This window comes from Hippocampus bargibanti, linkage group LG09 (genome assembly GCF_051943395.1).
Source record: "Hippocampus bargibanti isolate YZ-2025 linkage group LG09, ASM5194339v1, whole genome shotgun sequence".
Classification (NCBI taxonomy): Eukaryota; Metazoa; Chordata; class Actinopteri; order Syngnathiformes; family Syngnathidae; genus Hippocampus; species Hippocampus bargibanti.
Window position 1 is genome coordinate 2,655,001 of NC_142742.1, and position 25,288 is coordinate 2,680,288.

The 25,288-nt window shown below is 40.7% G+C and overlaps 3 protein-coding genes and 1 non-coding gene across 11 annotated transcripts; 2 read left to right on the forward strand and 2 right to left on the reverse strand.

Moving 5' to 3' along the window:
- Window positions 1-1,864: 1,864 nt before the first annotated feature.
- gng2 (guanine nucleotide binding protein (G protein), gamma 2) lies at window positions 1,865-13,471 on the forward strand. 3 transcript variants are annotated; one of them, XM_089004794.1, is made up of 5 exons: window positions 1,865-2,021; window positions 3,785-3,882; window positions 7,427-7,501; window positions 10,138-10,233; window positions 11,866-13,471. In XM_089004794.1, the coding sequence occupies exons 4-5, from the start codon at window positions 10,147-10,149 to the stop codon at window positions 11,992-11,994; spliced, it is 216 nt and encodes a 71-aa protein (XP_088860920.1). In that variant the 5' UTR covers window positions 1,865-2,021; window positions 3,785-3,882; window positions 7,427-7,501; window positions 10,138-10,146; the 3' UTR covers window positions 11,995-13,471. The 3 variants fall into 3 exon arrangements, with proteins under 3 accessions (XP_088860920.1, XP_088860921.1, XP_088860923.1); XM_089004797.1 differs by lacking the exons at window positions 1,865-2,021; window positions 3,785-3,882 and adding exons at window positions 6,571-6,645; window positions 7,040-7,163; XM_089004795.1 differs by lacking the exons at window positions 1,865-2,021; window positions 3,785-3,882 and adding an exon at window positions 6,549-6,645.
- A 1,179-nt stretch (window positions 13,472-14,650) lies between these two features.
- On the reverse strand, window positions 14,651-14,733 carry trnal-cag (transfer RNA leucine (anticodon CAG)). The gene has a single exon. It is a non-coding gene; the product is annotated as a tRNA-Leu (tRNA).
- Window positions 14,734-14,998: 265 nt separating this feature from the next.
- Window positions 14,999-18,203, forward strand: dusp23b (dual specificity phosphatase 23b). Of its 3 annotated transcripts, none has more exons than XM_089004912.1 (3): window positions 14,999-15,063; window positions 16,460-16,730; window positions 18,018-18,203. In XM_089004912.1, exons 2-3 carry the CDS (start codon window positions 16,461-16,463, stop codon window positions 18,201-18,203), a joined length of 456 nt encoding a protein of 151 aa, XP_088861038.1. In that variant the 5' UTR covers window positions 14,999-15,063; window position 16,460. The 3 variants fall into 3 exon arrangements, with proteins under 3 accessions (XP_088861038.1, XP_088861039.1, XP_088861040.1); XM_089004913.1 differs by having other exon boundaries at window positions 15,023-15,054; XM_089004914.1 differs by lacking the exon at window positions 14,999-15,063 and adding an exon at window positions 15,156-15,302.
- Window positions 18,204-18,510: 307 nt separating this feature from the next.
- afdnb (afadin, adherens junction formation factor b) lies at window positions 18,511-25,249 on the reverse strand. Of its 4 annotated transcripts, XM_089004887.1 has the most exons (24): window positions 25,116-25,249; window positions 24,812-25,004; window positions 24,636-24,742; window positions 24,434-24,552; window positions 24,259-24,347; window positions 24,107-24,172; window positions 23,432-23,852; window positions 23,191-23,285; window positions 22,829-23,100; window positions 22,508-22,678; window positions 22,229-22,427; window positions 22,079-22,158; window positions 21,752-21,838; window positions 21,571-21,636; window positions 21,434-21,507; window positions 21,249-21,367; window positions 21,041-21,184; window positions 20,886-20,965; window positions 20,658-20,801; window positions 19,935-20,546; window positions 19,749-19,856; window positions 19,107-19,194; window positions 18,970-19,009; window positions 18,511-18,649 (listed from the first exon to the last, which is right to left on the reverse strand). In XM_089004887.1, the coding sequence occupies exons 1-24, from the start codon at window positions 25,209-25,211 to the stop codon at window positions 18,556-18,558; spliced, it is 3,564 nt and encodes a 1,187-aa protein (XP_088861013.1). In that variant the 5' UTR covers window positions 25,212-25,249; the 3' UTR covers window positions 18,511-18,555. The 4 variants fall into 4 exon arrangements, with proteins under 4 accessions (XP_088861013.1, XP_088861011.1, XP_088861012.1 ...); XM_089004885.1 differs by having other exon boundaries at window positions 19,749-20,546; window positions 22,535-22,678; XM_089004886.1 differs by having other exon boundaries at window positions 19,749-20,546; window positions 20,712-20,801.
- Between the last annotated feature and the right edge of the window lie 39 nt (window positions 25,250-25,288).

Below are 25,288 nucleotides of genomic sequence, written 5' to 3' on the forward strand. Positions count from 1 at the left end.
GCTGCACAATCACCTAATACCGTTACACAAACACACACACACACACACACAAACACGAACTAATTCGATATCACAAAAAAAAAGGTTCCGGCTAATTCAAGTCGACAAAAGAGGAGGGGGGGTGGGGTATGGGGGGGGGGGGGTCTATGTTGTCGTCAGTGACGACTCTGGGAGATTCAGAGAATGGATTTCCCCTCTCTGTGTTGCCATGGCGACAGCCCTGGATGGAGCATGACTGATTTCGTGTACAGCTGTGTACAGCGCCAGGGGAAAGAGAGAGGCCAGTGTGGCATATATCTTATAGGAAGTACAATCATATATACAGTGGGCTACCTCAATTGGTGCTGAATCGGGACCACAATTAGCGTAAATCTGCATATAATTATCGTGGATGACATATTCATAAACATTAATTCAAATGTATTAAAAAAAATATGCAGGTACTCAAAAATGGCCCCTAAATGTGAGTATAAGAGCAAATAGTTATTTGTCTCTGTGTGCCCTGCGATTGGCTGGCAAGCAGTTCAGGGTGTCCCCCGCCTAGTGCCCGAAGATGGCTGGGATAGGCTCCAGCATCCCCCCGCAATCCTAATGAGGAATAAGCAGTATGGCTAATAATAATAATAATAATAATAATAATAATAATAATAATAATAATAATAATAGTCAATGATAATAATGGTAAAATAATAAATACTCGTATATAATAGTAATTAATGTTAATAATAATGATAGTAAAGATAATAATAATAATAATAATAATAATAATAATAATAATAATAATAGTCAATGATAATAATGGTAAAATAGTAAATACTCGTGTATAATAGTAATTAATGTTAATAATAATGATAGTAAAGATAATAATAATAATAATAATCATACATAATAATAATAAATGATAAGAGTAAATAATAGTAAATAATGATAATAATGATAATAATACTAATGATAGTAAAATAGTAAATAATAGCAAATAATAGTAAATAATAATAATAATAATAATAACAATAATAATAATTGGATTTTGACTGGATTGGATTTGCCTTTATAATAATAATAATAATAATAATAATAATAATAATAATAATAATAATATAGCAAATAATAGTAAATAATAGTAAATAATGATAATAATAATGATGATGATAATAATAATGATAACAACACAAATAATAACAAAAATATTTAGAACTGAGAATGTTTTTTATAGTTCCATCCGCCAACTACGATCCAGCTCTTCTTTCATGACTGTACTGTACTCAAAAAATAAATGGCTTAAAGCTAATTGGATTTCCATAATTGCACAATAAATGTTCTCTTTGCTGCTTGTTCCGGTATTTATACTGCCGTACAAAAGTGGTTATATATCACCGTGGGGGGTGGGGGGGTTAAGGGTCGGGGGTCTCTGACAAATACAGGTAACATCCGACTTACTGCCAACTTCCGTTCTGACCAAACGGTCGTAAGTCAAAATGGTCGTAAGTCGAAATCCATTCAAAATGTTGTTTAGAGACTTGAAGGCTAAATGACTCGCAAACTCCTCGGCCCTCTGGTGCCATCACATGGTTGATTGCTGTGCAAGAGTGAGATGCTGGCTGGCTGGCTGGCCAAAATCGTCGGACGCGTTGCCGGCCTGTTAGCGCGTCGCGGTGCCATGCGTAGAATTAAAAAAAAAATAAAAATAAAGTCTGGAGTTCGTGGTCGTAAGTACGGGTGGTCGTAAGTCGGATGTTACCTGTATTTAGTTTATATGACTGATCTCTGGATGGACAGAGCACATTGATGATAGCAGACAGAGATGGGGGAGGAAGAGGAGGAGATGGGTGGAGGGGCGTTTGTTCTTGCAGCCTGGCTCGAGGGTGGAGACTGTGGGAGCGGCAGGCGAGGAGAGGCAGGCGAAGGGAGGATCTCAGCCAGGGAGAGCAGGGAAGAACAGGGCATCCCGGAGTGGATGTAAGCTCGTCTCCGCCTTGACTGGATGCGTTTTGCTGCCACGTCGGGCATTGAAAAAGAAAAAGGTAAAAAAAGACAATTTGTTGATGTTGTTTTTTTCCTCTGCATTCATTGAAACGGTGGCATACCATGGGGTATGCTATGCCTTGATTGATTGTGATGATGCTAGACGGGATCATGTCAGGAACCCGCCCCACTACCCATTTACTCCCTCTTCGTGAAAGAAAAATTCCCTCTGCTAATCCAAAAATGAAAAGGTGGACAGGGGTAAAGCTCCAATCATTGGGAGCATGTCGTGGTCAGACGAGGAAAGAGGGGAAGCAGGGAGGGGATACAGGGGTGTGAGGTGGGATGGGGGGGGGGGGGGGTCTGTTTTGTCATAAAGCATACACAAGGAAATTGTATGCAGGCACAAAGGCACCGTCGTGCTTTCGCGCAATCCCTTATTTTTGTATTTTTTTTTTTTTTTTGCGCCGCGTGTCCTGACCCGTTTAGCATTTCGGTCTTCTCAAGGCCACTGAGATCACCGAGCAAAAAGAGAAAAGGTTGACAAGTGTTGCCAAAAAAAAAAAAAAAACATCGGTGATGGGATGACGAGAGGGGAATTGTGAAGGGAATTGACAATCCCGCCGGCTGAGCTGCTGGTTTGTGTGCCATCCGGGTTTCAACGGAAAAAAGCACGTTTGTCAAGGGGGGTGGAAACGGCCTCTGGGCTAATAGGCTTGGAAGGATGACGTTGAGTTAAAGACTCCAATTTTTTTTTTTTTGTGTGGCCTTTGTACTCGTCACACTTGTTTGCTCCTGACATGTGTTGATTTTCGCTTTTGATAAGCTTAATAAGCATAGCAGGAGGGAGATCGGAATCCAAAGATTCCGATCCAAGTCAAGTTAGGACCGACGTAGACCAGGCTTGGTTGAACCAATGCCACAAAACAAAACCAAACAACCATGTCTCAGTTGGTCTTGTTGACTAAAACATGACCTGATTCTCTAAGTCATACAGCAGTCAAGACCCGAACCAGAACTTCAGACAATGTCCAGTGGTCCAATGCCAAGTCTGAACTTTGGACTGAATTCAATCTTACCATGTGGACAGAGAATAAGATTGCCTGTTTTTTTGTGTCTGTGTGAAGACCAAAGTTGACAAGTCTTGATGACACAGAGTCCAACAAAAGGATTGACCAACCAAGTCCCAGATTGGATCTTTTGTCTATCAGAAGTCCAAGGTAGATATGTCATGGTTCAAGTATACACGCCACCTCTGAATTGAGCAGTTAAAAATCTGAGGTCTCAAAACTTTGAGGACTACCCAAGACAGGGGTCTCCAACCAGTGCCCTTATTCAGCCTTCTTTCCAGGTCTCCCAGAAGCAACACACATGATTCAAATCATCAGAATCATTTTACATCTACTTAACAACTGGCTCATGATCTGGTCACCTGAATAAGGTGTGTTTCAGCCAGAAGAGCTGGAACACAAGCAGGACAGTGGACCTCCAAGCCCGTAGTTGGCTGACCTAAGACGTCTCTAGATAAGGATCGATGGAATAAAGACAACTGAAAGTTCAACCGCCCCAGGCCGTGACTGCGTTTTGATTCAGGGCTAACCCTTGAGTCTACTGGAGTCTTTCAGGGACTTTGAACCCTTTCATCCACCCTGATTGATAATCTGTCCACTGTTGTAATCACTGTCAATCAAAGAGTGTAACAAACCAACGGCGTCTTCAGACTATTTCTTTGATTGTCAAAGCAGGCAAGTTCTTCGCTGTATGACAATCCGAAAGTCTCGGTCTCAATCTTTGTCACCTCAGATGTGTTTCACTTTTCCAGGACAAGATCAAGAAGATTCAACAGATAACCAAACAAACCCCCCAAAATCTTGGATGTTTCTTCAATTTTCTGGGGCTATTTCAAGTGGTGCTTTCAAGGTAAGGTCCAGATCAGGGATTTTGTTGTTCTTCGGGTTCAGATTTCGAATCAGTGGTAGGCTTGAGGTCTAGACTTGTGACTGCGGGTTGAAATCAATCTAAGAGTCCTTCAGGTCTCTTGTAGCAACTAACCAAGTCATTCTTAGGTTATTTACGGTATGTTTTTGATTCTCCCCGCAAAAAGTTAGTCTTTGATCTCATGATAAGATGTCCACTGGAGTACCCACCGTAATGGACTCAGTTGTCCAGGTTGAGTCCATATACTGTTTGTTTATTTTTCCTATGAGATTCTGTAGTCTGAAGACCTTATTTCTGAAATTATCTGATTTTTTCTGGACCCATAACTTTAATTTTAAAGTCTTGGTTTCGTACATGTATCTTAGAATAGAGTGAGGGAGTTTATTGCCTTGTCCAAGTGAACAAAGAGAGAAACCAATTCGAATTTTCCACTCTGCTGGCCCCTCCAGTCCTGAAACGGACACTCTACAGCCAAGTTCTTGAGCGAGTAAGATTCCCCGATCAACTAGGAATGCCGATTTTGTTTACGCTTTGCCAGTTTTAGTCCAGAGTTTGTCAGAATCCAAATCTTCCTTGATCATGATCGTCCCATCTGCCAAAAATGTCAAGAAAGATCCCTTTGAGGACTCCCGGGTACACTCCCCCCATCCCACTCTCACTAATCTAAACAAGGCCGGATGTTTGTCATATTGTTAACAGCCCAGCAGTCTGACACTGTTATTCTTGGCTGGCTGATTGGTTCCAGAGGACACATTTATTTATCTCCACTGCACTCGCAACCATGGAGATGCGTTTCAACTTGTATCTTAGCTCTTAACCTAAGAACTGCAATAACTGATCTTTTCGCATCGCCCAAAAACCATCCAGCGTGTGTTTGCCACCTTGGAAACATCAAAGTACCCCTCAAATTGCATCTGGCGCACTGCTCTTAGTCATTGTTTCTCCCGCACTTCATCGCTGTGCTGTTGCGTAACGGGCAATTTCAAGGTTTTTAACCCTTTTTCCCCCCGGTTGTAAACATTTCATGCTTGTAGAATCGTCCTTGATTGGTTATCGCTCCTCGATTCCAACAGAGAAGACATAGCAGGACGCCGGCGTTTGATCTGCGAAACATAAAGAGAGCACAGTAGCGCTCCCCTGGAGCAATAAGCCTCCTCCCTGCTGCCCCCCTAGACTCCATGGAGATGCATCATTTCCTGGGCCATTGCGTCCTACCGAAACCCCACACCCCCGCACCCCACCCATCCTTCTGGGGCCGAGATTAACCTCCAAGATGCACGTAAACACCAAAATATAGACGACAAATATGGGCAAGGGTGTGCTTAGGGTGTCGCAGATGTCCGGGTTAATGGAATGATGACGGGTGGCAGTGGTCCCACTGTGAGTCTTGATTTACTTTCACCCCCTATGTGTGTAGACGATTGCTGTTTGTCGGTCGGTCACTTAGTTTACCGAAATTGCTTCTCGGTTGATGGTGGACGATGTCATGGGGACTTCAAGGTGGAAGTCTCTGGAGTGGTGTGAACAAATGATGCGTGGAAAACAAGCCTATAAGCTAATGTAGCGTTATAATGAGATAGTTGGTGCTCTAAATATCTTAGCCTCATTTGTACCATTCAATCGCTTTCATAGGAAACCGAAAACAAGGTTTTGCATCACGGTTTCTGTTGCACAAATATGTCAAAATACTGGTAGCCAAAGTTTCAAGGGTGAAAAACTGAATGATGTTTGACAGGCCTCTTTTGAGTATAGGTAAGGGGGTTAGACATGGTAGGTGTCTCTCTATGTCGATCTTAGTAGCATAATCACTCTTCCTCCAGAGTCCAGATGGCAGGGCCGTGGACACATGTTTAATTACCATGCTGTGGTCGCACAACGAGAAGACACTCCCTACCTAACGATGGTCTTCATTTCTCTTTGACACACGAGGAAAAATCTTGTCAAGATAATTAGCTTGGAAAGGACGATGGGGATCTGGGGTGGGGGTGGGGAGTGTACAGAGCAGTTAGATATCAGAGTAACAGATTGGCAGTCTCGATGGGGCCTGCAATTACATTTTCCTGGGCGGGAAGTCTCCTGTGGCGCCTGGGATGTCATCATCACACGCTGACCCACGCAACACGTGCTTCGCAACAGCGCCAGTTGGCTCACCCCAATCGCATCCCAATCGAGAAACAGGCATGCTACGTTCTATCTATCTATCTATCTATCTATCTATCTATCTATCTATCTATCTATCTATCTATCTATCTATCTATCTATCTATCTATCTATCTATCTATCTATCTATCTATCTATCTACCTACCTTCCTACCGACCTACCTACCTACCTACCTACCTACCTACCTATCTAGCTATCTATATAGCTAGCTGTCTTTCTCTGTCTGTCACTTAAATTTAACATTTAATTTTTAATTTAATTTAATTTAAAATGTAAAAACATTTATTTTTAAATCGATAGCCAAATATTAAAAACACATTTATTAAAAATGGAAACAAGTCGATACAATTTAACGAGATAAATATTGTTTTCTCACGATTTATGATAACGACAGTCACACGGTGACATCTCAAGAGCACTGATTGGAGAAGCAACGTCACGTGATCTTCGGCAGCCAATGATAACAAAGTGGGCGTGTCATAACTCATAAACACGAGTCCCGTGTCCCTTCACCTCCATGGCAGAGCCTCCGTTGAACATGTGAGACCGACTCATCGAACCCGTTAAGGTTCAAAAGAACCCAGGTTGAGAAAAACTCATTTATATATCTTTCTAAAAGCACACAAGAACAGTTTACCATGTCGTTTTCCACACGGCCACTCCCTGTGAGGTGAACTTTCAGAGCTAAACAGTCACAAGTTGGCGGTCACGTGACTGTAGGCGATCGTCTCGATCGATTGTGTTTGTCAACATTGGGCATGTTATATAAAAATATGCTAAATCGCGACATTTTACACCCCTTGTTTGCTCGCTTAGGAACGTTTATTTTGCTGTTTGGCACTTTTGAGGAGTGATATTTTCTTCATCTCTCTCTCTCTCTCTCTCTCTCTCTCTCTCTCTCTCTCTCTCTCTCTCTCTCTCTCTCTCTCTCACCCCCCCCCACCCCGGAATGGATAATTTTCTGCCACGCCGCATCAGTGCTGAATTTACGACAGCCGGAATTCCCTTCCTCTGCAGATCTGCTCATGCGGAGTAATTGGTCCATTTTTCAAAAGCAACAGACAGTGAGCGTCACGTGTCCGCGGACAATGACGCCATCGAGGCAAGGCTTAAGGAGAATGAACCACTTAAACCAAGGGGTGGGCAACCTAAAGCGCGTGGGCCCACAACTGGCCCAATTTGGTGATGTTACGGGGAAAGAATTCTTGGGAAATGGAAATAAAATCCCTCAAAGCAAAAGACAAAATATCCGAATCTGCGAATGCTGCTTTGAGGACACATTTCGTATTTTGTGACGCGTGAATGACGGCTGTCGCGATTTTCACGTTTTCACATTGTTTTTTTCCATTCATTTTTTTATTCCAGAGATTGCCAAGCTCAACTCGCTGACTTGAGCTGCACTCATTGAAGCGGAGTGCCGGCGGCGTGAGCAGACGAGAGGTAAAGTCGATTGTCTTTTTGTCAATGAACGGTCGATGATTGGTGACTGGAAACGAGCTTGAATTGACCACCTGTTGTACATTTTGTTTTTTGATGATGTCCGGTGACCTTTCACTGTTGACACGCACACACATGCATGCTTTTAAATCACAATCTTAGTGTTACTGAAAAATTATTGCCATAAAATCTCATAACAATAACAATGATGCCTAAAGTCAGAGTTAAACTAAATGTCTTGAAAATTCAGTTGCCAATGCCAGTTTTTTTTTAAATTTGGCTGTCTTGTTTTTCACAACTAGACCCACAAAAGTCCATCACTTTTTAAGACTAACAAGGCCATTAAAGTCCTAATCTGATCGCAATCCGTGAGCCCTTTTTTCAACGTCTCCCCTGAGTCGTGAAACAATAACCTCGATACAAAAGATGACTTTGACTCGTCAATCGCGCTCAGGAAGGAAACCTCGACCCCATTTTCCATTCGGGAGGCACAATTGTGTCTGCACGGTGTTCCATGTAATCCATTTTGAGATCGTGAATTCATAAATAGTCAACCATACAGAGATGGGGTGACACTATGCTTTATTCATGTATTTATTCATGTATGTATTTATTTATTTATTTATTTATTTATATTTTGATTTGTATTTATTTATTTAATTGTACTTATTTATAAAGTTACTCTGCATTTATTTTTATTCATTTGTTTATTTAGTTTTTCAATTTTATGTATTTATTTAGTTGTTTTTCTATTTTTTTTTCATAAAATTGTATTTACTTAGTTTTTAATTTTTGTTTATTTAATTTAATATATTTATTTTGTTACTTATTTATTTATTTATTTAATTATATTTATGTATTTAGTTAGTTTTTTTAGTTTTAGTTGTTTTGTGAGTTGTTTTTATTTTGATTTTTTATTGAATGTTATTTATTTTCCTTTTTTATTTTTATTTCTTTGTATTTATTTATTTATTTTTAAATTATTTAGATGTATTTATTTATTTATATTTTAATTTATATTTATTTATTTAATTGTACTTATTTAGAAAGTTACTTTGCATTTATTTTTATTCATTTGTTTTATTTTTTTAATTGTATGTATTTATGTAGTTGTTTTTCTATGTTGATTTTTTTCATAAAATTTTATTTACTTAGTTTTTAATTTTTGTTTATTTAATTTAATGTATTTATTTTGTGACTTTTCATTTATTTAATTATATTTATGTATTTAGTTAGTTTTTTTATTTTTAGTTTTTTTTGTGAGTTGTTTTTATTTTGATTTTTTATTGAATGTTATTTCGCTTTTTTATTTTTATTTCTTTGTATTTATTTATTTATTTTTAAATTATTTAGATGTATTTATTTATTTATTTATTTATATTTTAATTTATATTTATTTATTTAATTGTACTTATTTATAAAGTGACTTTGCATTTATTTTTATTCATTTGTTTTAGTTTTTTTAATTGTATGTATTTATGTAGTTGTTTTTCTATGTTGATTTTTTTCATAAAATTTTATTTACTTAGTTTTTAATTTTTGTTTATTTAATTTAATGTATTTATTTTGTGACTTTTCATTTATTTATTTAATTATATTTATGTATTTAGTTAGTTTTTTTATTTTTAGTTTTTTTGTGAGTTGTTTTTATTTTGATTTTTTATTGAATGTTATTTATTTCGCTTTTTTATTTTTATTTCTTTTTATTTATTTATTTATTTTTAAATTATTTAGATGTTTTCATTTATGTATTTATTTATTTATGTATTCATGTATTTATTTATTTGTGTGTTTATTTATGTATTTATTCATCAATTTATTTATTTTTAATGTATTTAATTTTGTTACCTTTTATTTATTTATTTATATTTATGTATTTAGTTAGTTTTTTTATTTTTAGTTGTTTTGTTAGTTGTTTTTATTTATGTATTTATTTATTTATTTACGTCTGTGTAAGCTCTCAGTCGTACAGGAGTGGTCCATCGATGAAAAGGTTTCTTCTTTCTTCATCGATTTATTTATTTTTGGTTGTTATATTTTTTAATTCATCTTGGAATCTTGGTAAAATACGCTCATTAGAAGTCGTTTGAAGTGATTTTACATATTATGGACACAACTTGTCTGAAGGCGTCGGATGTCCTTTAAGGCTTAGAAAATTAGAAAGTAGAAAATTATGTTTTATGGGGCCCTGGGAACGGATTATTCTCATTTTAATGGTTTCCTATGGGAAATTATTTTTTGGGATACACACTTTTCACCTTACACACTCTGTCCGGGAACCAATTAAGTTCATAAGCCAATGTATCACTGTATTATACTATAGTGTGGTTGCAGCCTCTGAGAGGAGCGAGTGCGTTTATTGATCCGCGTCACGTTTATAAAATATCTGCACAACTTAGGTGTACGTATTCCTGTCATGACTTCCAATGCGATGATCTCTGCGAAATGGGATTGTGGACAAAGCAGCCCCTCACCACCACCTCATTCACCCCCAGCCAACCCCCCGCCCCCAGCTGCCTAGCAACTGAGGCCATAAATAAAATGGCCGCATGCGTGCGATACTACACCGAGTGTGGGTGTGTAGCGCGACGTACGATGACGGTCCGGTTGACGTGACCACATTCTTCTGTCCCGCGCAGACCGTGCCCATGGCGAGCAATAACACAGCCAGCATCGCACAAGCCAGGAAGCTGGTGGAGCAGTTGAAGATGGAGGCCAACATCGATAGGATAAAGGTGAGGCGGGTGGGTGGGCGTGACCCTGAAAGCTGCGTGACTGTTTTTAATCTTCCCCATTAGTTTGTGCTGGAGCATGAGGAATTCTGCCTAGCAACAAGTGACAAACATGTCACATGACTTGATGAGGAAGTGTGATTTTTTTTTTAAACTCATTTAATAAAATAACCATGACATTAAAATGTACAGATATTTTAATCATATATTTGATTTTTTTTAAAGGAAGTCAAATTAGGAAATGATTTATTAGTCTAAACGTGGAATGAAGCAGAAAATTAGCTATCTATCAGCTAACTGGCCGGCTAGCTAGCTATCTGGCTGGCTATCTATTAGTTATATAGCTAGTTGTCTAGCTGGCTATTAGTTATACAGCTAGTTGTCTAGCTGGCTATTAGTTATATAGCTAGTTGTCTAGCTTAGCTATTTATTGGCTATCTCTTACCTTTGTATTCGCTAGCTATTTGTTACCTATTAGCTAACTGGCCAACTGGCTAGCTATCTATTAGTTATATAGCTAGTTGTCTAGCTGGCTATCTATTAGCTTTCTGTTAGCTATCTATTTGCTACCTATTAACTAACTGGCCAGCTAGCTAGTTATCTGGCTGCTATTTATTAGTTATGTAGCTAGTTGTCTAGCTGGCTATCTATTAGCTACTTATTAGCTAACTGGCGGGATGGCTAGCTCTCTGGCTGGCTATCTATTAGTTATATAGCTAGTTGTCTAGCTGGCTATCTATTGGCTATCTATTAGCTATCTATTTGCTACTTATTAGCTAACTGGCGGGATGGCTAGCTCTCTGGCTGGCTATCTATTAGTTATATAGCTAGTTGTCTAGCTGGCTATCTATTAGCTTTCTATTAGCTATCTATTTGCTAGCTATTAGCTAACTGGCCGGCTAGCTAGCTATCTGGCTGGTTATCTATTAGTTATATAGCTAGTTGTGTAGCTGGCTATCTATTTGCTACTTATTAGCTAACTGGCGGGATGGCTAGCTCTCTGGCTGGCTATCGATTAGTTATATAGCTAGTCGTCTAGCTGGCTATCTATTAGCTTTCTATTAGCTATCTATTTGCTAGCTATTAGCTAACTGGCCGGCTGGCTGGCTATTTATTAGTTATGTAGCTAGTTGTCTAGCTGGCTATCTATTGGCTATCTATTAGCTATCTATTTGCTACTTATTAGCTAACTAGTGGGATGGCTAGCTCTCTGGCTGGCTATCTATTAGTTATATAGCTAGTTGTCTAGCTGGCTATCTATTAGCTTTCTATTAGCTATCTATTAGCTAACTGGCCGGCTAGCTAGCTATCTGGCTGGTTATCTATTAGTTATATAGCTAGTTGTCTAGCTGTTTTGGGTATTTTAGATGCTATAAAACGTTTTTCTGATGTCAGTTCAAAAACAAAAAAGTGATGTTGGTTGTTCTTTAATATTCAGCGCGAGTCTTAAAACGTAAAATATAGTTATATGCGGTGGAATCGTTTTGGTTGTTTCATTTATTTATATTTTTTTATTCATCTTGGAATCTTGGTAAAATACGCTCATTAGAAGTCAATTGAAGTGATTTTACAAATTATGGACGCAACTTATTTTGACATCATTGTTTTATTTGGTGATGTTTTTTTTTTTTTTAGGTATCGAAAGCAGCGGCAGACCTGATGTCCTACTGCGAAGCGCACGCCAAAGAAGACCCGCTGCTCTCGCCAGTTCCCGCCTCAGAAAACCCCTTCCGGGAGAAGAAATTCTTCTGCGCCATCTTGTAAAAAAAAAATACAAAATACAAAATAAAATAAGTAAGTAATGGTGACATCACCGACGCATTGCACGAAGAAGTTTTGAACACGGACGTTGGGGTTTGGGGGTAAGCTGTAGACATTTTAAGGAATCTCTTCTGTGGGTGAGAAGCATCAAAGGCGTTTGTGGTGGCTTTTTTTTTTTTCGGGGGGTGAAGTATGTCGACAGTCGGTGATTTGAGGATGATGCTAACCGAGTGATGACGGATGACTCTTCAGGCTGTGACGTGTGCGAAACTAGTTAACTTTTTGTGTTTGTTTTTGTTTAGAGGTGAGTGAGTGAGTTAGTGTGACTAGCCGTCACACGGTCGGACGGTAACTTAAAGGACAACCGACGCCACCGGACAAGTTGTGTCCATAATTTGTAAAATGGCTTCAAATGACTTCTACTTAGCGTATTTTACAAAGATTCCACCGCATATAGCTATATTTTAAGACTCGCGCTGAATATTCCGGAAGTCTTGTTTTTGAGTTGGTGACCAGTCCTCACCCTACGTCACTAAAGGAACGCCCCTGACCGAAAAAAAGGACACATTGTTGCAGTCCTTCCATCACGTCAATGCATTTGGCTGTACTTGTTTGGTCTGAAAACTTCATGTAGCACCAAAAAAGAGGCAGAAGAGGGTGACAAAGCTCCATGTAAGCAATTAATCAGCATGTGGAAACGGGCTGATTAATTCCTTACAGGAGCTTTGTCGCCATTTTCTGTCTCTTTTTGTGCTACATTTCCCGCCCCCAGATACCTCAAAATGGCACGGAATAAATTATTTAATGGATTGCAAACATGTATGCTTTCAACTTCAGAACTATTTGAATCATATTCATAACTGGATGTGTAACAAGAAAGTATATCTTGAAGCCATTGTTTTGATTTCTCGAGCAAGGCAGGGCGTCCTGGCGTGACGTCACGAACTGGGGGCGGGACTTTCTGAAAATACCCAATTTGCAGCTTAATTTTTTGCAGATTTTGGACACTTTCAGTCATTTTTATTGTTGTTTTGCATTTGGCTAAAAATATCATACTGCGTGTTTTGGGTATTTTAGATGCTATAAAACGTTTTTCTGATGTCAGGAAACAAAAAAAAGTGACGTCGGTTGGCCTTTAAACTTTCTCTCCCTCCGCTAGATGCCACATGACGGTTGAAACTATGATGTAAGTGGTTCCTCTTACCCGGATACTGTATACCTTTCTATAAATCGATGTGGTTTCTTTTTTTTAATTTCTATTTTTTAAACATCAAATTAGTGACAGCTTTCAAGTAGGATATTTTGGAACACTCGGTGGTGTGATTTTCTTAACAAACAGTGCTGAGTAAGTTCATGGGAAACAAACAAACAACAACAACAAAAGTTACGATCTGTTTCATGACCATGTGATCAATTCTGTCTCCTTCTTTCTACTCTTTGTACAAAAACAAAACGATACGCGAGTAAAACTGTGATGTGCTGTAAAGTGTGGTTGTAATTTCTAAGCATCTTTCAAAACTCCCAAGGTCACTTTACAGTCAGGAACAATTTTTTCTGCAGGTGAGCAGCGGCAGCCACACGCGCCAGCGTTCACTCAACCCAGAATAACTCAAATTGATAGAAATTTAGGTAGCTAGCTAATATCTAGCTAGCTAGATAGATAGATAGCGGATGGATGGATGGATGGATGGATGGATGGATATAGATAGATAGATAGATAGATAGATAGATAGATAGATAGATAGATAGATAGATAGATAGATAGATAGATAGATAGATAGATAGATAGATAACAGCTGGCAACATGAGCCAGCGAAACAATATATATGATATGAAATACAAACACATGATTTGCCTAATAAAAGTGACGAGAATAGTAGAAAGCTTTCAAAATATAGAAAAAGTACAGCACAGGAAATGAAGAGCAAAATAACATGAAACCACGTTCGAAACATTAAAAAAAATACTGTAATAGAGTAACGTTTTTTTCTGGGGCTTCTCTGTGAAACCGTAATTAAAAAAACAACAACAACACCAAATATTGTACATACCGGTACCCAATGCAGTACGTGTATTTGTGTTCGTAATATTAAGCTACCGTAAAACAATTAGCTAGTTCTCGGTACAAAAAGAATGTGAATGTCCCCTGGTGGTCGGTTGCACACATGACAACAATTCAATTACGAAAGTACAATACAGTACGAACAATTTCTTTTTCTTTACGTTTAGGATTTTTCGTTTGTTTGCTAAATTAAATCTACAGTTAGCGAACACATTTTTTTGTTGTATCGACGAGGAGCTATGATGACATGAAAAGGTAAACGGTGGCCAGTTTGTTGTTTGTTTCTTTTTAAAGTAGCCTCAAAATAAGAACATAAAGAAGAAAATAAAACAAATAAAAAATGCGTTCATAAAACCAGTTGTTCTTCCCGGTGATATAGAGACCAATTCTTAAAAGTTCGACGCCAAGTGTTATTTCCCTTCATTTCAGTATGGGTAATGGTAGTTTTCAGCGACGCCTAAAATAAGACATATTTTTGAACGTGACAAGTTTTTCGTGGGTTATATCTTCGGGGTTATCAATTTGGTCGACGTTTGTGTACATCTAATTATAAAACTGACATACTGTATTTGAAGATGGAATAGAAAAAAAAGGTATTGTCAGAAGTGGGATTCGAACCCACGCCTCCAGAGGAGACTGCGACCTGAACGCAGCGCCTTAGACCGCTCGGCCATCCTGACTACTGCACCACTTCGGACCAAGTTATAGTTTTAAAGGGCACAAGCACGCCATGTGGCGGACCTCTACAACCTGTAATACAAGTACGGAATAGACCACGGACGTCCTCACCGCCACTCACGTTAACCATCATTTTGGGCCGGCTGTCTTTCCTTTTCCCTTACTCTAAAAAAAATGTGAGTTTAAGTTATTCATTCGATGTTCGCGCTGCTCGCTTATGTGACACTTGCTGTTCGCCATCGCTGTTTGATGTCATTTCTCGCGAGAGTTTTCACGGTGTTTTTCGAATCGGTGTCTGCTTGTCTGCTGCTCAGCCACGCAGTGTTAGTTTAGTAAGAGCAATTTATTTACATTGACAGTATTTTTGCCAAAAATTAACGGATTAAGTTGATATCTATTTCATTCGCCGTCAACGACAACATTATCATGGGGTCTGAAAACAAACGTTAGGAAAGCTGCTGGGGCAACAGAGCCCTTGTTTCATTTATGCTAACGTTAAATATGCTAACGTCAAAATAATTAGCTCACCGAAGCAAGTTCTCTGACGTAAACACAAGTATTCCTTTCTAAAGTTAGTTTATTTATTATTCTGGAATCTTGAGGTGTTTTCAGAAAGAGCATATTAAATAGTAAATAGACAAGTTTTTCAGCATATTTTTTTATGAAAGAGGATACTTCTCCCCTATAAAATGTAATAGACCAATCAGTAGGGATGTGACAAAATTTCTCAATAATAATTCTTCATACATTTTCTAATACTATATTAAGTGCATTTAAATATCTTTCAAATTATGTTTAGATTATTTTTCTATGACAAATAATAAGGAACTAATGGAATTTTTAATTTTCGAAATATGAGGGGATTTTCTGCCTGTAATTACACATAAAAAACAACGAAAATCTGTGACAGTTTATCATAATTTTCGTAATTTTTGGCAGATCTTAACGAGTAAGGTACCATTGGAAAGCTTTTGAATTTCTAAACAATAGCAGAAAACACAAGAAAAGATTCAAAATATAAAATAGCAAATATCAACGATTGAATGCAGGCAGATTTTCGTCAGAAATAAAAAAATGCTGTCACTGAATACTTGGAAAGAAAATTGCGAGCTCTAGAAATATATATGCTAATGTTTCATTTTGCTTGAAACCTGGCAGTTATGTTGAAAAATATATATTGTACCACTTCTATGAGTTATAAAAATACAACTTACTCACCTTTATAAACTGTAGTGTTAGCAAAAAGAGTGTAAACTTCAATTTGTTTTCTCGTTGTATTCGGAAATTTCAAGAACCAGAATGGAGGGAAACGTGTAATACGTCATCATAAACTGCATAGCTTGGAAAATTCCACGAAAAACGATTACGTACTTCACAAAAATGCAATGACATACGACTGCGAGTATAGAGTGCGCTCGGTTCACTGGACAGAAACAATCGCGATGGAATATGGGTCACTGTAGCGTACCTACAATCAGGTACAATTACATGCCAATATTTTGGCAACTGAAAGACACATTTTTAGAAATGATTCATATTGCAATTGTCACATTTATGCTAACCATGCAAAAATATAAAATATGTGTTGTTTTGACTATTTATATGGCAATGGTTTCTTAGCTCTTGAGAATATATGTTTAAAAATGGGTCAAAACTATGTCGGTGTCATGTAAACATCCACAAAGTTCTGTCAAATTTTACTTTCCTGCAACCTTGTTTTCTCCCCAGAATGGCTTCCACTCCACCGAATAATTTCTCATGGGTGGACCCAGGAAAAGTGGCCGGACTGGCTTTTCCTCGGATGACAGCAGAGTACCAGTATCTGCTGGACCAGGGCATCCAACACCTGGTGTGCCTGTGCGAGCGAAAGCCGCCCAATTACGACACATGTCCGAAATTGCAGCTCCATCACATCAAGATCACCGACTTCACTCCACCGTCGCCGTCTCAGATTGATCAATTTCTCGCCATTGTGGAGGAGGCCAACAGCAAAGGAGAGGTACAACACTTAAGAGGCGTCGATGTTCAGCAATTTTGGATTGGAAAATCACCAACTCAAGAGAACCGCAAAGTGTAGCCAATCATAAATCGGTCTTGCCTTTATATTTTGAATGATTTTTGGTTTTGGAATTTTTATTATTACAGTAAAGTGTCGTTATATCGATATCGGATATATCGATAGTCCCGGTTATATCGATACTATTTCTATGCACGCACGGAGAAAATTACATGCAAACAGGGTCGGATATATCGATAGTCCCGGTTATATCGATATTTTTTCGGACTCCCTTGAATATCGATATAACGAGACTTTACTGTATTTAATTTAGAAGAATCTTAGATGGAATGTGAGTTTGATGAGTTTTTCCCTGAAGTCTCCGGGATCACTCAGAACCGTGAATAAGATAAGTAGGAAAGAAAATTAACATACGTTTTAAAGGACAACCGACGCCTCCGGACAAGTTGTGTGCATAATTTGTAAAATCGCTTCAGATGACTTCTACTGGGCATATTTTACAAAGATTCCACCGCATACAGCGATATTTTACGTTTTAAGACTCGCACTGAATATTCCGGAAGTCTTGTTTTTGAGTTGGTGACAAGTCAGTACGTGACGTCACTGAAGGAACGCCCCTGACCGAGAAAGCGACACACAATGCATTTTGGGTACTTTGCTTGGTCTGAAAACTTCGTGTTGATGCCGAAATTAGAAAGAAAACACATAAATAACGCGATGGTGAATCGTGTGTGTATGCACCAAGACTACTATTTGATACTAGTTCCCAGCAGAGAAATCAGCCCATTTCCAACGGAGCTTGGGCGCCATCATGTGCATTTTCTGAGACGCTACATTGGAGTTCTTTAATTGATTGCAAACATTTATGCTTTCCTCTTCAGAACTACTTGAATCATATTCATAACTGGATGAGTAACAAGAAAGCATCTTCTCCGAATCCGAAGCCATTGTTTTGATTCTCGAGCAAAGCAAGACGTCTCGGCGTGACGTCACGAACAAGGGGGCGGGGCCTTCTGAAACTGAAACTTTCTGAGGTCATTTTTAAGTAATTTTGGGACACTTTAAGTCGTTTTTATTGGTGTTTTGCATTTGACTAAAAATATCAGCCTGTGTTTTTTGGGTATTTTAGATGCTATAAAACGTTTTTCTGATGTTAGTTTGGAAACAAAAAAATGGTGTCGGTTGTCCTTTAAAGAAGGGATCCAAGGTGACCTTTTTATACAGCAATGTTCCATTTGTCCATAATTTACGCTTGTCACCCCCTTCTAGGGAGTAGCTGTCCACTGCATGCATGGCCACGGAAGAACGGGCACCATGCTGGCCTGCTACCTGGTCAAGACGAGAAAAATGACCGGCATTGATGCCATCAACGAGATCCGTCGACTTCGCTCGGGCTCCATCGAAACCCCCGACCAAGAAAAGGCAGTGGTACAGTTTTATCAACGCATTAAGTAAATAATGTTCCCACTATTTGTGGGTTCAGGAGGAAAATCTATGCGTAATCTACATTTACCTTAAAATAGTAATAATTAACAAGACGTGCCAAAAGATGGTGTCAAAGCACTGTTTTATTGCTTTTATCATCAGATACTGTAAGTTTCCAAAATCATGAATGTGTGGTTGAGATTTCAAAGATATATTGTACAAGATTATTTGAGTCTACAATCGAGACTTTAAGCCAAAAAGAAACTCAAATCAAATCTAATACAATAGTTATTTCACGATTGGTCAGGATCTAACCTGAAACTTTGTTTTGACATAACTTTTGTATGGACATTTTTTTTATTTCAACAAAATGAGCCTTCATTTATGCAGTGGATGCCAGAGAAAACAGACGCTGACGTTCCTTGAACGGTAGCTTCTCGGGAGCCGACGTCCGCCGCGCTTTGTCTTCCCGGCACCTGTAGATTAAAACATTTTACTTTTCATAACGGGGAACAAAAAATATATACAGTAAAGTCTCGTTATATCGATATTCAAGGGAGTCCGAAAAAATATCGATATAACCGGGACTATCGATATATCCGACCCTGTTTGCATGTAATTTTCTCCGTGCGTGCATAGAAATAGTATCGATATAACCGGGACTATCGATATATCCGATATCGATATAACGAGACTTTACTGTATATATCAAAAACTTCTCAGGGAATATTTGGAAAGAGAAGCTAACGTGTTTCACTCTTGTCACAAAACTATAATGACATTTCTTCTGACTCACTCTGGTTTGTTGTCTTGTAGTCGTCCACTTGATATGTAATCTATAAAAATATCAATACAGAGAAATGTCAATGAAATACTGAGTGATAAACAAGCACAAAGTGTCGAAACGGGATCAGTATTCAACCAACAACGTACCTGTTTTCTCATCTTTCGGGACCTCGAGACTTTTGGTCTTTGCTTTCAGATCATCGTTTGATGCATTTCCTGGTGAACTTTTCTTTTTCTATTTAAAACAAAAAAAAAGCATAATATTGAAAGTAACACTGTAAAAAACAATATTTTTGGTGTGCAAACATTATAGTCAAACTTTGGAGTCATTGTTGGACCTTCTTGTTTGTTTCTTTTGCACACCAAAAATATTTGTGGGTCAATCAACACGACTATCATCGAATCAATCCTGTGTTCTTCCATCACGGTTCGGTTCGGGGCCGACACAAAAATGGACAAAATCCGACTTAAACACACAGTTCGGACAGCGGAAAAAAAAACCCTACCCACTCTCGAGTACTTGCACACTGCAAGAATCAAAACAAGGGTGCTAAAAATCCGACTGGACCCTCCGCACCCTGCTCACCATCTTTTCCAGCAACTCCCCTCAAGCGGGCGCTAGCGATCCATGCGCACCAAATCCAGCAGACATTGAAACAGCTTCTTCCCCCAAGCCCTTAACACTCTAAACAGTAACCCAAATATAGCCTTGTTTTTTTTACAATTGACTTCATTGGACTTCCCAGAATTCTTTGCGCAGTCGCCAAAAAAAAACAAAAATGTACTTACCTCAGCTCTTGTCTCTAGCTCTCGTATCATCACCATCATATCCAAACCCTCATTGTCCTCATCCTCGTCTTCGCCTCTTTGCTGGATCTCTCGTAACCTCTTCTGAAACTGCAACTCTAGGGTCAGTCTTCCAAGTCGCTCCCTCTCCTCGGCGCCGAGGTCCCCTTTGGCCTGAAGCGCCTTTACCTCCTGCTCTAGGAGTTTGTCCTCTCTCAGCTTGGGCGGCGTTACCTTCGGTTCTCGAAAGGCTTTAGTCTCCGACGGACAAGCGCCGTGCTTCTGCCGGGTCGGTGGTTCTTGAAAAGAAACGTGCTTTGTTGGAGTGATGCTCACTTGAGGTTTCGTCACGTGTTGCTGGGATAGCCGCGAAGGTCGGGGGACTTTCGGATCCGTGGGAATCGAACATGCGGAGACACTCGGACTCCTTTGATCCGGGTGTCCGTTTACTTGAAGCGTGTGACCGGACTTCAGTGCCACAAGACAAGAACGATTTTGGAATGTGCTGAGAAGAGGATTGGTGTGAGAAGAGAGCGGCCTGGTCACAGGGATATCGATGCGTACAGGTTGAATGGAAGGTGTGGGCGTGGGCTGTTGTGAAAAGGGGGTCTTCCAGACCCCCGCACGGCTCCCTTGACAGGAGTTGTCAGCAATGAGGTTTTGGTTGGAGACGCTCGAGCGTACAGGAAGGTGGAAGTGGTCGTTTTCCTTGGCGCCTCGGCTCTGCCAGATAATCTGACTCATGTCCACAAGGGGGCCTCCTGTGTCCACGCGCAAGTTTTCCTGTGAAAGAGCTTGACGCTGAAGAGGGGGAGAGAGGACGAATGTATTTTTACGACAATGAAGACAAAGCACAGATTGACACAGATTGCCAGTACGGCCCTGAGCAGTGAATTTTGCGACGATTTATACAATCAAGCTCCGTTTGTCAACAGCACTCTGTCCTCCCAAAGGCCTCAGAGACACCTGAAACAATTGCCGCGGTCGACTGGATCCAGATGCGTTCTTGTCCTGATATTTCGGACTCGGGAGCGTCAAACATTCTCGATGAAATATCTACCGACAGACAAAAAGTGTGTCCCCTATGTGACATCTTAAAACAATTGTCGTCGAATGAATCTTTCGGGCGCTTCATCGTACATTTGCGGAAAGGTTGGAAACTGACTTGTTCCCCCGCATGTCTCGGTTGGCGAGCTCATCCCCATCCCTGAGGGCAAAATCTTTCAGAGTAGGCAAGAAAAACAAATCAATCGTGTTTCACGCGCATTGCAAAACTCAAAATGGACGCTACACACCAGCCATATTGGGATTGGAGCGATAAAATTGCCCGTTGTTCTGCGCTATCTGCGCTTTGTTTTCCCCGTGGCGCCCGTGCCGAACCGGCTCTGGTTGAGCAAGCTCTTCGACGGCGTACAGAGGAATTTCCTTCCGGCTCACATCTTCCAGAAGAGAAAGTAGTCGTCAAGAATTTTGAAGCGCTTCAGCTTTGTGGAGTGTTTCTACCTGCAGTCCCAGCAGGAGCCGGATCACCCAGGAGACCACCGAGGCCATTGAAGATGGCGCCAAACTTGGCCACTTTTAAGGTCACAATAGGCCCAGTTTGCATCATGATCCCCGCCGCCCTAAACGGGTAGAACATCACAATGTCCATATAGCCTCTGTGGGTTTGTGCGCAGGTCGGTAGTTACCTTTCCTGGCTGAGACCGAGCAGACTTTGACCATCCACATTGAGGAGCTGGTCTCCCGCTGTCAACAGTCCATTCTGTAAAAATCAGAACCGTTTCAGAAACTCCAACGGAACGGCACTGAATTTTTCTCAACACACCTTCTCAGCCGGTCCCCCCTTGACGATTGACTTGATGTAAATCCCAAGGTGGTTTTGGCCTGCTCCCTGAGGCATAATTACATTGAGGATGCTAATCAGATTGGACTTTGGTTGAGACAGCGGTGTCGTTTGTAAGGCCGCTGTTTGTGGAAAAAAATCTTGTCAGGGTTGCCACGGTTACCTTGGCAGCCACAATGCTGACCCCCATGCCGCTGTTGAGAGGTTTCTTCAGTGTCATTGTAATGGTCTGTGGTACTTTCTGGTTGTTCTAATGACGAGGTGGGAAAAAAAATCATACGGTGTTATTTTAAGAATGCCACTCCGATTTTGTCTTTCAAATTATAAACTGTGCCTTGGTTGATATAACGTTTTTGTTACATTTGAGCTTTGGACAAACACTTGAGCAAAATGGAAAAAGGAAATGGAGTCCAGTCCTTCATTGAACGGAACACAACGTCAAAATGAGAACATTCGAAAGGCCGTCACCAGTTCCCGGTGTCAGGTATACCAAGTATGGAGTTCCGGGTTCATCGAAGAAGATGGTCCAATCACCTTTCGGGTTCCGTTGGGAGGTTAGATAGCAGAGACCTATGAGAGAAGCATCACACATCGGTGGCGGTTTGATTTCGCACCATTCAAATCTTTCCTAGTCCTTTACCTCTCTGGCAAATGGGCTCCAGGAACTCCCGAAATCCAGGAGGGATTCCTCTCATGCTGTCGCAGGAGTAGCCGCCATCTGGCAGCAGGAAGGGCAGGTGGAGGTCTGTGTTCTCCTCCAGCTGTACGTCTCGGCCTTCCTGCCGAATCAGGTTGTCCGCTGAGGCCTCTGCGGCCATGACCACAGCGTCAATCAAATCCTGCGGCAAGACAGTGGACATGTCCATCAATATAGAAAGTTAAAAATGAAGACTTAGTGTGGAAGTCATTGTGAACAAACGCATGAAGTCATCCTGCTTTGCCTTACTGCTGGGATGTTAGGCTCATTGGGGGCGTAAAGGTATCCACTTAGCAGGGCCTGTAGCTGCATGGAATTAAGCTTAAAACAGGTGTTCTGGATCTCTTTCACATCTTCTATGGTGTATTTATCCATGGTCAGGAGCATCGTTGCCTGTTTGAAAATCAATAAGTAGCAAAAGCAAATGTTTTCCTCTGTGGCTTTTATAAAGCTCAGGCTAAAAGTAACAAAGCATTTGACGGGTGTACTGCTCTGAAAGTTTCGGGTCATATCCTGTTAGCTACGGTACGAAACCCAATCAACCTGGATGACGCGTCCCAGATGGCAGTCGGCCGCCAGCTCCAAACCCTGCCTCTCCGCCCAGGACTCAATGCCAGTCAATCTCAGGCGGAGAACCGCCCCCCAGTAGTGTGAACGCAGGCCCTGGGAGCTGGCGTCAGGCTTGACGAGACGGTTGAAGAGCCAGGTGCTGATGAAGTGGAAGAGCTGGGAAAAGAGCTGGATGGCGAGGGCCGGGTTGACCTGGTAGCGGCGCAACAGTGACATGCTGTTCATCAAGGTGTTCAGCACCATCTCTGTCACGAGAGTAATGCAAACATGAAACCCTTTTTTGTAAGTTTTGAGGTAATTGTGCTCAGTGTTTGACCGCCGTAGGATGGTTTTACCTATTCCGGCAGGAAGAGGACCGTGTTGCTCGGGATCGATCAAAAAGGTTGGCAGATTCTTGCTTAGCTCAATCTGTATGCACTGAATCAGGTGACTGGAGTGATATAATGACATTGAAATCAAAAGTAAATTTGGTGGTACTTGGTTCTTGAAGAAATTTCGTAATGAAAACATTTTGTAAATCAAAACGTGTTTTCCATGGAAATGACCTAATCCGTTCCAAGTCCCCCCAAAATTTACCTGTATGCTTTGTGCACAAGGTGGGACAGATCCAACTGACTTTGTCGCGTGAGCCCACTAAGGTCTTTGTCGTGTTTAAAGAAGTTGAGCAGCTCTGAAGTGTTCGCCATCCAGAAGGCGAGCGATCCGGCGATATCCTGCTGCCTCTGGAAAATGAAGAGAACGTGCTGTCTATGTCGAATCTCCCTTTCTCCATTTGCATCCGGCCTCTGAAACTGAGCAGACTCTCGACTTGCCCGAATGACCTTGCTTGTCACAGCCACCATTTTGTCTGCAATAGAGGTTACGCCGCCGGTCGCGGCATCCGCACCTCGCAGCGCAAAACGGGCCGCGGCGTAGAGAGCATACGCTGGCGAGAGCTTGAAATTAATCGTGGAGCTGTTGGCGTAATTCATGACTGCCGTCAAGAAGGCCCCCTCGGCTGGAACGTCACATGGGGAAATGAGAAGACACGATGACGCGCAGAAACCCACAGTGTACTTGATTTCAAAAGACCTCTGGTACGTTAATGGAGGTTGCAGTAATCCAAGATGTCAGTTAATTCATCTGCATCGCAAACTGTGGTTGACTTTACCCCTCCCCCGTTTCCCTATTTTTATATTTAGTGTCCTGTATTTATATTTTACAGTATTTGTCCTTGATTTTACATCTCCACCGTCGCCCTGTCGTACTCACAGTGATCGCAGAGTTGAATTCCAAGTGGTAAACCAAGCTGGTCGACGAAGTCCGATGGAGGATCGCCTGTGCAATTTCATAGTTATGTAATCAATCTGACAACAATAACCCGAAGCTGCCATCCTTTACAAGTATATCGATTGATGACTTACTGGGGTCCGCCTGCCACTCTCCTTGCCTTTTCGCTCCCGTGCACTGTTCCGGTGTTTCTGGTTTGCCTTTCGCTGGGTTTTCACTCACCCTAGATATATTTTTTTGAGAAGTAAGGGGTCTTGTGATTAATTTACTTGAAGTCAGATGTCTTTTATTTATGTATTTATTTTTTACCTATTCTTGTCCTCTGCAGGCTCGTTAGCCACTTTGTTTCTGTTCTTCTTGTCTTTTCTCGACAGTGTCCTCTTGAAGGTCTGGATCACGCCCCCCTTTTCCTTGTTGTGACCCCCCTCCTTTATTGACCACATAGATTTTGACATTTCAGAATTATAGAAAAAAAAATGATCTCTTGAAGATCGCAGAAGGCGCATGATACCCCGGGCATCTCCTTGCTTTGCTTAAGCACGAACCGTCCTTCTCTGTTGTGCGAGTTCCAGTTTAACTGAACCACCAAAGGTCTCTCATCCGGATTCAGTTGACGTTCTTGTTTGGACAGAGAAAACAGACATTTTAAAAATTGGTGCGGTGCCACTTTTGGACTCATAGTCGTACCCTTATTGCCGTGGATCTCGTACAAGGAATGGCAAGTGCTGAGCATTTTCATATCGGGCCGGAATTTTTCGGTTAGAGTTTCGACCACCTCGGTGGTTGAAGCGTTGCTACATAAACGCAGGCACTTGGTCGCGACGTTTCCCCCGGCACAATCTTCGAAGTAGAAGCGCATCACACCCTGAAACTCCAGATTCTAACAACAGGAAAGAAATAACTTAGATGAAAATCGAGACATTTAGCACACCTACCCAGACTCGAGATGTCACATCTAGCATCCGGTCTTTGGTCGTTGCAGGTTCCTTACCTGGTCCGGTTCGCTGATTTCAAACAAGTCCAGTCTGTCGTTGTTCCACTGCCTGATGACGTGAACCAACTTTTCCCGTTCTTCCTCAGTCGGCATTTTGCTACAGCGAATGCTTCCTCTGGCTGACTTCCGTAGTTGAGAGAATCAAACTTTTCCTGACTGTACCCGTCCGT

What these genes read in the sequence shown, in the direction of transcription:
- afdnb (XM_089004884.1), bottom strand. Translation starts at nt 25,211, where the DNA reads ATGCCGACTGAGGAAGAACGGGAAAAGTTGGTTCACGTCATCAGGCAG. An exon ending in CTTGTGCACAAAGCATACAG is followed by an intron (nt 23,286 to 23,431) that starts GTAAATTTTGGG and finishes ATATCACTCCAG; the next exon opens with TCACCTGATTCAGTGCATAC. An exon ending in CTACAAGACAACAAACCAGA is followed by an intron (nt 18,650 to 18,969) that starts GTGAGTCAGAAG and finishes TTTAATCTACAG; the next exon opens with GTGCCGGGAAGACAAAGCGC.
- gng2 (XM_089004794.1), top strand. Translation starts at nt 10,147, where the DNA reads ATGGCGAGCAATAACACAGCCAGCATCGCACAAGCCAGGAAGCTGGTG. An exon ending in CCAACATCGATAGGATAAAG is followed by an intron (nt 10,234 to 11,865) that starts GTGAGGCGGGTG and finishes TTTTTTTTTTAG; the next exon opens with GTATCGAAAGCAGCGGCAGA.
- dusp23b (XM_089004912.1), top strand. Translation starts at nt 16,461, where the DNA reads ATGGCTTCCACTCCACCGAATAATTTCTCATGGGTGGACCCAGGAAAA. An exon ending in AGGCCAACAGCAAAGGAGAG is followed by an intron (nt 16,731 to 18,017) that starts GTACAACACTTA and finishes ACCCCCTTCTAG; the next exon opens with GGAGTAGCTGTCCACTGCAT.